This window comes from Cervus elaphus, chromosome 11, assembly GCF_910594005.1.
Source record: "Cervus elaphus chromosome 11, mCerEla1.1, whole genome shotgun sequence".
NCBI lineage: Eukaryota > Metazoa > Chordata > Mammalia > Artiodactyla > Cervidae > Cervus > Cervus elaphus.
Window position 1 is genome coordinate 42,624,487 of NC_057825.1, and position 12,017 is coordinate 42,636,503.

Sequence of the window (12,017 nt, forward strand, 5' to 3'; positions counted from 1 at the left end):
ATTTAATCATTTTGATCAAACATTAAATGTAACTACCAGGTCTTACATAGGAAAATGTTAGTCGTTCAGTCGTGTCTGACTTTATGATCCCATGGACTGTCCATGGAAACCTCCAGGTAAGAATACTGGAGTAGGTAGCCATTCCCTTCTCCAGGGGATCTTGCTGACACAGGGATCAAAACCAGGTCTCCTACACTGCAGGCAGATTCTTTACCATCTGAGTTACCAGGGTCTTAGGTACACTAGTGAGCAAATCCTCACATCAGTGGAATGTATTGAAGAAATAGAATGTTATTTAAACCTAACCACTTTTAAACTTTGCTTAAAACTTCTTCCCCAACCTTTTTTCATAAAGAATAAAATTACATGGAAATTTTAAAGGAAAGTTCCATATGATTTTAGGATTAGATATGACAAGTCAATTGCTTCAAATCTTTTTGCTGAATGAGGTAGAGCAGGAGTTGGCAGATTTTTTTCTCTGTAGAGCCAGATAGTGAATATATTTTGTATTGCGGGCCATCCATAAACATATAACTGTGGGTGTGTTGCAATGAAACTTTATTTACTAAAATAGGCAGCAGGACAGATTTGTTTCCTAGGCCATAGTTTGCTGATCCCTGAGGTAGAGCCAAAAATTTTAAATGAAGATTCAAATAACCAGAATCCACTAACTGAACAGTACCACCCACCATAAGGAGGAACTCTTTAACAGTTCAACAAGAAAGCAGCTAATAGAATTAACAAAGATTTTGATTAAAATTAAATTTCCTAACATTTTACTTTTTTAAATTATAAAAACTATATTAAAGTATAGTTGATTTACAATGTTGTGCCAATCTGACTTACAACAAAGTGACTCAGGTATACACATATATGCATTTTTAAAAAATATTCTTTTCCATTATGGTTTATCACAGGATGTTGAATATAGTTCCCTGTACTATACATTAGGACCTTGTTGTTTATCCATTTTAAATGTAAATCGTTTGCATCTACCAACCCCAAACTCACAGTCCATCCCTCTCCCTCCCTCCCTCTTGGCAGCCAGAAGTCTGTTCTCTATGAGTCTGTTTCTGTTTTGTAGATAAGGTTCTTTTGTATCATATTCTAGATTCCACATATAAATAATATCATTTTTTTAAAGTATATTGTTTTAACTATCCACAAGACCAGTTTGATGCTGAAAGGGCTACATCTTGTTCATGGTAATAAACAATGCCGAATTTCATTTACTACTAGTTAATTCCAGTAAGTAAATGGCTGATGTGATTATAATGCTTCAGCAGAGGACTGTGGACCCAAGGGGCTGAGACTCAGTTTCAGAGTTTATAAACGGAAGCTCTCAGGGCCTACCTCACAGGGTGAATAATAAATTAGAGGAGTGAATGTTTGACACTCAGTGTGTGCTCAAGAAGTGATAGCTTTTATGACTACTGCTGTTATACAGATGACACATACAGACAAAATGGCATGCCAGGGAATAAAATAAATGTCAAAACTAGGTTCAAATCTCACTAAGGCTATTTCTCTACCACTATTTAACATTCTATATCATGATTAAAATACTTGTCTCAATTTATATCAATTTCTACCATATTGTAACAAGAAATTAAATAATCAAATATTTTGCATCCTCCCGAAGTTCTTCCTATCAAGTTATGAGACGAGTATCTAAGTAAAAATATCTGTCATTAAGAGCTGCTTATACAAACAGAACCTGTTACTGCTACTTCTTGGGGATTTTAAATTTTGAAAATTGGTGAACATTTTGGTTGATAGTTGGCATTTGTGCCTTAAATCTTGATCATATCATAGAATACAAAGCGTGTAAACCACACGTTAGGTGTGGTAAGTGCTTTACTTCCCAAGAAGCACAATAAAGTTCAAAGATGTGATGGAACATAGTCCAAATAACTTAGTAAGTAGAAGAGGTATAAGAATATAACATTAATGCCAGAAGAAGAGCAACTAACCTACCACAAAAACAGCTTCTCCTGTGATCAGGCAGATAAACTTCTTAAAACAAAACAAACAGATTTTCTGAAACACTGTAATCAGACACTAAATTTTTAAAACCTCACTGCTATTTTGAGCAAGACTGATACTGCTAAAGGTTTCAGGTTTTTGTCTTAAAGATTATGAAATAATTTTAATTATTTTTTAAATATATGCAATTTTCCTCTCAACACTGCCAATCAAGGTAATTTAATACTTGCAACAGCCTTAAAGTCAATAAAGTGAAATATTTTATTAAACTTTGATTTGGCCTACTATACATGAGCAAATTATTCATCTAACACTACAATTTACTTTCTAACAAAGTAAACTGGAAATTTTTACCAGAGTCAGTTTTGCACTCCTAATCAATGTGATGGTAACAAAAAAAGGTACACACACATTTAGCATACTAAATATTTACTGAGGTTGTAACAGTAATTAAATAACAACTAAATAAAAAACTACCCACTCCAGTTACTTGAATTTCAACTTCAAAGAGGAAAAATAACTATCAGTTCTCTCTTGAATTTAGATTTAGGAAACTCATGACTGAGCCATGTTCATCAGTTCAAATATATATCAAATTCCAGCCTGCAAACAGCAGCACATCTGGCCATTAAACCTTCAAAGAAACTTGGGCTCTGGCAAATGCAGGGTTGAAAGTCAAATGCTCTTCCAGGCAAGCACCAGGCTCCCTTTTTGTTTTCTCTGTTGTGTCCAGTGCTAAGAAGCCAAGGGAGAAAGTCTGCTACTTACAGAGAAGTGCACTTGTGCTCAGAAGAATTCCTACTTGTCAAAACTATTCTGGGAAGGGAAACTAGCCAGAAGCAGCAGTTTCACTCTCAAGACAGTCTGACAGATGAGTATCTAGGCCACCCAGGGGTACCCTACACAGATTCTCATGTGCCTGTGATCTTTGGCTATTCACCAAAACAGCTGGCAACACTGTTTCTTGCACCTTTAAAGGCCATTTTTAAGAAATGCATTTCTGAGATTATTCACTAACAGCTAACATTTATTGAACTCTTGTTATGTGCAAGACACTGTGCTAAGCACCTTCACATGCACAATTTCATTTTATCTTTATAGTGAGAGTTTTGAAGTAAGTCCTATTACTGTTCCCTACATCTCAGTTTCAGGGAAGTGGCTAATGCAAGTCAGTGCTGAACCTGGATCTGAATCTAGGAGGGTGACTCCAGAGCCTTGATTTTTAGGTATCAATAATGTATTTCACATCATGGCAAATAGATCAGGAAACACTGACAGACTTTATCTTCTTGGGCTCCAAAATCACTGCAGATGGTGACTGCAGCCATGAAATTAAAATACACTTGCTCCTTGGAAGAAAAGCTATGACTGACCTAGACAGCATATTAAAAAGCAGAGACATTACCGACAAATCCGTATAGTCAAAGCAATGGTATTTCCAGTAGTTATGTATGTGAGAGTTGGGACTATAAAGAAAGCTGAGTGCCGAAGAATTGATGCTTTTGAAATGTAGTGTTGGAGAAGAGTCTTGAGAGTCCCTTGGACTGCAAAGAGATCAAACCAGTCAATCCTAAAGGAAATGAGTCCTGAATATTCATTGGAAGGACTGATGAAGCTGAACTCCTGATGCAAAGAACTGACTCATTGGAAAAGACCTTGATGCTGGGAAAGATTAAAGGCAGGAGGAGAAGGGGATGACAGAAGATGAGATGGTTGAATAGCATCACTGATTTGATGAACATGAGTTTGAGGAAGCTCCAGGAATTGGTGATGGACAGGGAAGCCTGGCGTGCTGCAGTCCATGGGGTCACAAAGAGTTGGACATGACTGAGGGTTGAACTGAACTGTATTCTAACCAGGACCAACTTCTGCAGTAGCACAGGGCCTGGGGTCCACAATAATTTTAAGGGTTCATAAGAACATTTTAATAGTTAATATTAGCATACTCATTTTTATAGCAAGTTATAAAACAGAATTTAAGGGGAAGGGGCTCACAAAAACCATATGTGGTCATGGCTATACTACTTTTCAAAGGTTCACTGGCTTTTAAGCCTGAATTATACTCATTCCCAGTTCTGTCCTATCTCCATGTCTGGGTTTGGAGGAAGAAAGCCCTCAGGTATACAAGCAATCATTTCACTTTATTCACTGATGCAAGTCAGTCATACTATCTAATACAGAGCTTCTCAGCTGATATGGCTGAGTTACAAACACGTTACAGGTCTTCCAAAAACCCTGAAAGCTATATATGGACATATGGTATTCCCTCTTGTGACAGCTAATTTTATGCCTCAACTTGACAGGGCCAAGAGGTGCCCAGACATTTGGTCAAACATTATTCTAGACATATCTGTGAGGGTGTTGCTGGATGAGATTAACATTTGAATTGGTAGACTAAATAAAGCAGATTGTCTTCCTTAATATGGATGGCCTTCAATCAACTGAAGACAGTTTGTGGACTGTAGATCTTAGGATGTCCATGGTCACCTCTATAACTGCATGAGCCAATTTCTTATAAAAAATTGGTCAGTCTGTCTCTCCATGCATGCATGCAACCTCCTAGTTCTATTTCTCTGGAGAACCTTTGACTAATACACCTCTGTTTTGTATAAATGACTACACCGTGGTATAAAGAGACTGTATTGAAACTCTCATTCAAAGTTCCAAAGGAGTGTATAATGCCAGCACCAAAGATCCTAGAATCTGGCTCTTAGGCCAGACAAAGGCACACCTCCTTTAAAGTATTTTTGATTTTTTAAGGTAATTTCTAAAATTCCTTCAACATATTTCTAGTTAGTTTTCCCTTCTTCCTTACAAACAGTAGTCGGTCATGTCAACAGTTTTAATATTGATAGCATTAGGTCTTGTTCTTAAGTGGAAGTTTAGAAGAAACATAAAATCCACTGGGCAATTTAATCTTCCATTTAAGAGGCTATCTTATGCCTTACCATCATTAAATATTAAGTAAGATATCAAGTACAATCTACAATTGTACACTTATCAATCCCTAACTTCAAGCTACATAAGAAGAGTAACTAATTCCCTATGCTCTAAAAAGATGGTTTGCTGCTTTTGCATAATTTCTGGATAAATCTAATAAAGTACTTCTATTCTGGAATTAAAGACCAGAATTTCAAATTTTCTGAAGGAAATAAAACAAAAGTAATTGCTGTCCAAATACTTCAAGCAAGCAAAGAGCTATAAGGCCTAAAATCTCAATTTCTTTCTTTCTTTTCAAATTGACATGTTATTGACTTATAATATTATATTTCATATGAATAGTTCAATATATGTATATATTACAAAATGACCACCATAGTCACATTTTTTTTTCTTGTGAGGAGAACTTTTAAGAACTACTCTCTTAGCAACTTTCAAATACAAAAGGCTATATTACTAACTGATCACCATGCTGTACATTATATCTCTAGGACTGATTTATTTTGTAACTGGAAGGTTGTACCTTTTGACTACTTAATTTCTTTATTTTGTTGCTTACTTATGTTTTCAGTCATAAGTTCAAGTGTTTACGGACAGAAAGGAAAACCTGCAGAAATCTCAGGCAGGTGATTAAATAAACGAAGGTGGATATGTCATTACACTCAGTATGAGAATGCTGACTCTGCTGAGCAAACCAATAACTGAATCTCTAAATAACATAAGCCAAAGTATTACTTATTCTCTTCTTTTTCCTTTTTGTGACACTCAATTTTTAAAGCTCTCAAGATAAATCTTCTAATAACATTTTCCCAGCAGTGTTATCAATTAGATGGCTAATAAAAGAAAATGATTCACAGCTTCCTTTTCTACAGCCAGTCAATATAAGGAGATTATTTACCCCAATTACCTAAATTCTCAAGTAACACCCAGGGCAACATTTTAAAATTTTTACAAAAGCTCAGGGTTTAATGCAATGTTCATGATATTAATGCCTTTACCATATATCTAGGAAAAAGCATCTTGACTATTTCAATCAAGGTTCCTTTCTAGAACATTAACAGATTAAAAAAAATAAAACTGTTAAAATAATACACATAATGGTCTTTTGAAAAAACACTGCTTTCAAAGTAAGGAGATTTTTATTATTGTCATTTTATTTTGTTCAAATCTTAGCCCCAAAAGTGAAAAATAGTTTTGATCTTTTCCCAATTCAAACAATAGAGGCATCACTAATTTGCTTTTCTCTATAATTTACAAGAATGTTAACATAAAATTGAAATAAACTGAACTCTGGGTTCTCAGGAAAAGAAATATTCACTGAGGGGGAAGAATATTTCTCAATAAATGGTCATTATGGTTTTTACATCAAGGCCTGAACCTTCTGAGGCTTGCTGGAATCACATCTGAGAATTGGGTTGACTAGGAACATTTTAGAAATTTGAAAGAGTTTTTTCTAGACTCTTCCCTAAGTAACAAATTATTGCAATAAGGTTGCAATAATTGATTGTCGCAATTTAGGGAAGATATATTTTATTAAAATGTTAAGATATCCCTTTGGTAAACTGAAAAAAGGAAAGTACTAAAAATAGGGACCTGGACAATGTCATATACATAGTGAAAAGTCAAAGAAATTTGAAATAACAACTATACCATTTGTCTGACTTCACAAACAATGAACTGCTCCTTGTGTTTGCTTAATTGCATTAACTGAGCTCTGAATTCTAAAAGACTCTCACAAAATTCTGTCAAAGTACAATTTGATGGCACTCTGTTCAGGACAGAATTGCTGTATCTTGGTAAGATTCAATCTACAATCAAAGTTTTACAACTTACAAAAAAAAAAAAACCTAATGTTTACATTAATATGTGAGGATTTCTGTGCTGTCCCCCAACATGCTGTCCCCCATTACATGGCAGCAGCTAGGATAAAGATTTTAAGATAAATATTAGTGTAACTATTCCTCTCTAAGAGAACTAGATTAAAGTGCATTTCCAGCACATTCTGAAAAAGGAAGAAACTACAGGTCACTAGCCTTCACAATAGCAGGATAAGGATGAAAGTCACTTTCCATCTCCCCACCTCAATTCCTTTCCAAATTCCTCTTCTAGCCCCACTTTCAGCAGTTTCTCCTTTCCAACATCTATCTCCAAGTTCCGCTCATTTTGCATAACCCATTCAGCAAAAAGAAAAGCCTGAGGATGGAACCAGACAATCTCGGGAAGTCAATGCATCCTGCTATATCATTTGTGTTTTATTTTTATAAAACAGAATCATACTACAAGATTCTTATTTTTCCTAGTATTTCCCAGAGTATTTTTTTCACTCATTAAAAGTTTTACTGTCCTTTTATCTTCACAAAAGTCTGCAGCAATAGATATTATCTCCTTTTTACAGACAACTGAGTTCAGAAGCAGTTTGTCCAAAATCATAATGCTATACAACACTGAATCAAGATGTGAACTCAGACCTGTAAGATTCCATAAAGCCCATGTACTTTATTTCCTCCTAGTATATCCAGTTATCAAATTACACATAAATAACTTTAATCAGCTCATAGGTTGCAAAAAAATCCTTTTTAAAGTGGTTATACTTTAAAATTTCATTATATAATGATGATGTTTAAAGTTCTAAGGCTATAAATTAAAGACCATCCAATACCAGTGTCACTCTATACTCTAGTAAGATGAAAGTAAACAGGGAAAGGATTAGGTCAAAAACCAATAGTCTTTGCTTTGCATTATATAGTTAATTCAGTCTTTGTTTAAAATTGTAAGCTTCTGCCTCAATAATGAATTCAATAATGAATTACTCAACAGGAATAATACACATTAGCCAAACCATGTAATAACTGAATTAGCAAATTAAGCTATTCAAGCACTCAATGTCAGATGAAAAGTGATTCGTTGTGCACTCCAATGGGTGGTACTGTAATTTCTATAATATCTTAATGTATTAGAGATATTTAACTAGACTTTGGAAAAATTTTCAATTGAAAATGGTTTGCTTAGCAAAAGATAACTGAAGAATCAGAGTTTGTTGACTCTGATTCTCAGTATCTTTAAAATAGGCCTGTGGACCAAGTTAATACTTGGCAATAATACACCTATCAATAAAAAGCAGTGATTTTCAAGGAAACGCTCTCTTCTATACTCCTAGGGTTGAGGAAAGGTTAAATGTAGCACAGGGTACAACTCAGGACTGTGGAACAATCTGAATAACATACTGAACCTCTAGGGGCTACTTTAGGTCAAAATAAACCTTGATGAATCTTCTCTGAAAGTCTGGACCAGGAAAAGATAAAGGACAAGGGCTAAGGGGTAAAAATATTCTCCCTGACAAGGCTAATTCCTAAGAAAAGTAAACATAAACATGCATTTGCAAGAAACTATAAGCAAATAAACAGTCACATTAAGTCAAGGTATGGCTGTATCTTTTCCTAGGTCTAACCCTCAGTTGTGTCCTACTCTTTGCGACCCCATGGACTGTAGCCCACTAGGCAACTCAGTCCATGGGATTTCCCAGGCAAGAATACTGGAGTGGGTTGCCATTCCCTTCTCCAGGGGAATCTTCCCAACCCAGGGATCCCACACCAGTCTCCTGCATTGCAGGTAGATTCGTTACCATCTGAGCAAACAGGGAAGCCCTCTTGTTCTAGGTCTAACCCTTAATCTATCTCACAGCCTAACCCCAGGTCTTTTATTAGCTGTTAAACTCTGAGGCCCAAATCTGCTTTTTTCAAATCCTTTTTCTAACCTTCAAGTCCCTATAGCCTTCATCACAGACTGAGGTTTCAAATTCTGCTTGCTCTTGTCTGCAATCAAAAGTCTTTCCTAGACAAAATTAAGAGATTATTTTCTGAAGCTTAAATCTTAGTTTAACCTTGTAAAATCACTCTTAAGGTAGAAACTGAAGGATTTGTTGGAATAGTTCATTAGCTAATTAATGAATTTTTACATACGTGGTATTTATATCTACCAAAAAACTAAGTTGATGAATTTCTATAAATATTAAAGAAACAGGTAAAGAAAAATCTTACCAAGCATTATTATAGGAATGTCTCTTTAAAGTTAACCAAGTGATTGTGAAACATGTAACTAATCTACAAATCTGGCAAACACTATGTATCATAAAGAGACTCCTTTAACAGGTACCCAATTAAAAAATGCATTTTGAAAAGCTGAATTAGAGACCTCAACAGCATTGTTATACAAAATAGAGAAAAATCAGTAAATACCTGAACTGAAGTGGTTGTTTCGTGTAAATGACCACCAGCAACTGCTCCTTTGGAAGCTGCTAAGGAGACACTGTGCACTTTGGGGGTTCCCGGAGTATCAATCTTTTCATCTGTCCTATGTGACTGCCAGGCTTCCTTTCGATGATGAGATTCAGTGGCTTGCTGGTCTCCAAAAGCAGCCCAGGAACAGCTATCTTTCTGTCCATCCTCAAAAGCATTCCAATCTACAACCTGGCTAGGACCAGCTGAACTGAAGTCCGCAAAATCATCAGAGTCTTGAAAAGCACTGCAGTCATCTTGAATATTTGGCACAGAATCAAAGTCTCCAAACTCACCTTCTTGCCCAATTTCCAGTTTTGAAACAGGTTCAATGCCTGTCCCAGTAGGTTTTCTTGCCAAACTGCATCCCTCTGATAAACTATCAGAAGTCTGTTTTAGGTCTGACTCAGTAAATATAATTTCCTCTTGGCAAGAGACAGTATTTGATTCCCCGAATTCTCCAAAGTCATCACCTGGTTCACTCAAATGTGGAAAGTGCTCTGAGGACTCTTCAAAAGTGACATCACTCATTGAATCCTGTGTACCGGCAGTAAGCAAAGGTGGAGTTGCGCCACTGGCTGTGCCGAAGTCACCAAACTCATCCTCAATGGTATCGTTGCAAGTCACAAAGTCATTACTACTATCACCATTTTTTACACTCACAGAATCATCCAAAACATTTTCTTCTGTAGGATCAAAGCTGAGGCTCTGGGAGTCAGTAAACCCTCTAATTTCTTCTTTAGAAGAACTAATTTCATCGTCTGCATCCAAAGTTTTAGTAGAAACCATGCATAGGTCACCACATTTAGAAGTGAATAAATCAAGATTTTCCTCAGCTTTACATTGTTCTCTCCTACTGGCTTCTGAATTTTCAGCTGGGTCTGCCAAACTCCAAGCCTCTGACTGAACACTTGAATTGAAAAATTCATCTTGTTGCAATGTGGGAAGGCCTTGCTTTCCCCTGCTGAAATCCCTGTCACTCGCTATGCTTATTTCTGAAACACAAACCTGATCCTTTCTAGCAGTGTCTCCTTCATCATCAAAGCTTCTATCCAAAGACACTTCTTTTATAGAATTCAGTTCATTGACTCGATTAATTTTATTGTTTTCCTGAATGGTTAGTGCTTCATCATTTAAAACTGCACATCCTATTTCTTCTAGTTGTATCCTTTCTTTTTTGGAAAATGTGGCAAAATCTGCAAATTCCTCAGCAGGACTAGGTGCATAGTCTAAATTATACTCAGTACTATGAGCGCTAAGAGGCTTTAGTCCTTTTGAATCAGCTACAGTGTCCAGATCATCTGTTCCCTGAGGATTTACAGTTTCCAACACTGCAAACCCATTTGTTAGAATCTCCAGACAAGGAGGCTTTTCACCATTGCAGCTCTCTAACTGCTTATTCTGATGAATAACATTCAGATCAGTTCTAAAATCTCCTGGAGAGAAACTTTCAGGTGTTCCAACATTCTGTCTCTGCTCCACTTCTTTATTTAAATCTTGTGGACTTTCTATGCCATCAATGGAAGTATCTAAAGTTTTAGATGAAATTATTTCTTTGCTGGTGGTAGAAAGTAAAACATCAGACTGACCTTTCACAGGAGAAGAAAGTTCAGCAGTGATGTCCTTATCGTTACTATTTTTAATGGACTTAAAGCTTGTAAGGCTATCTACATTTTCTGAGAAATCATGAATTGGCATAAAATGGTTTGAAGGTACAAACTCTTCCTTGGGACGAGTGTAATCTGGTGTATCAAAATCAACAAACCCTACACCAGAAGGGCTAACTTCAGAAAACCCACCAAATTCCCCAAATTCATCGTCATCATCATCCTCAGCTCCATTGTCTAGTGGTGGTGGGGATGAAGAGTACATTCGAATGATGTCTGGCTCCATCGTTCAATTGCTTTCAAATACTTAATTTACACCTGGAAAAAAAAAAGAAAGATTTCTTTTTAGGGAACAGATTACATACAACAAAGTCATTCAGAATTCTCTCAAAGAAACTTCAAAACGGTGTAGACTTACAGTGCTCTGCTTTTTATTTTTTAAACTATTTTTCTGTAAAGCAATTATCCTTCAATTAAAAAATAAAATTTTTAAAAAACCTAAAAAAAACAACAACAACTATTTTTATCTTACGTAAGATTACACAGCTATAATATAATGGCAAAAAACCCAAAACAAAACACCTTTTACAGTGTATGTTTCCAAGGGCATTGGTAGCACATTACTGAATCTGAGGATTCCAGAAAATTTCAAATAAACACTTACAAAAGTACATCTATAAGAGTCTCTCTTGAGGCACCTGCTTGTTCTCTTAGACTTTCCTTCTCGTTCACTGGGGACTCAGCTTGCCTTGTGGATTTGTAGCAGTTCTTTATAAATAAAATGAAAATTCTGTCTCTAATAATGGCTGCAAATATTTTCCTCAATTTGCTTTTCAATGTTTATTTCTGACTCAAGTTAATTTTTTCTGTTTTTAAAGACTTTATTTTTTCAGAGAAGCTTTAGGTTCACAGCAGAATTGAGCAGAAGATATAGAAACTTTCTATACGGATCCTACCCCCATTAATTTGCATAGTCTCCTCTGTTATGAACATCTACTACCAGAGTGGTATATTTGTTACAACTGATGAACCTACACTGACACATCATTATTACCCAAAGTCCATAGTTCATATTAGGGTTCATTCTTGGTGCTATACATTCTGAGTTTGGACAAATACATAAAGACATGCATCCACCATTACAGTATCACACAGAATAGTTTTACTGTCCCCCAAATCCTGTGTTCCACCTACTCTATTCATCTGTCCC

The 12,017-nt window shown here is 35.9% G+C and overlaps 1 protein-coding gene across 5 annotated transcripts in view; it reads right to left on the minus strand.

Annotated features, from left to right (window-relative positions):
* AFTPH (aftiphilin) overlaps positions 1–12,017 on the minus strand; it is a 69,993-nt gene that overhangs the window by 27,831 nt on the left and 30,145 nt on the right. For all 5 annotated transcript variants that reach the window (XR_006343478.1, XM_043917658.1, XM_043917660.1 and 2 more), the window contains one exon: positions 9,162–11,125. Coding sequence is in view for 4 of the 5 variants with exons in the window: in XM_043917658.1 (XP_043773593.1) it covers positions 9,162–11,093 (1,932 nt within the window). In the remaining variant the exon portion in view is untranslated. The remainder of the gene's footprint in view (positions 1–9,161; positions 11,126–12,017) is intronic.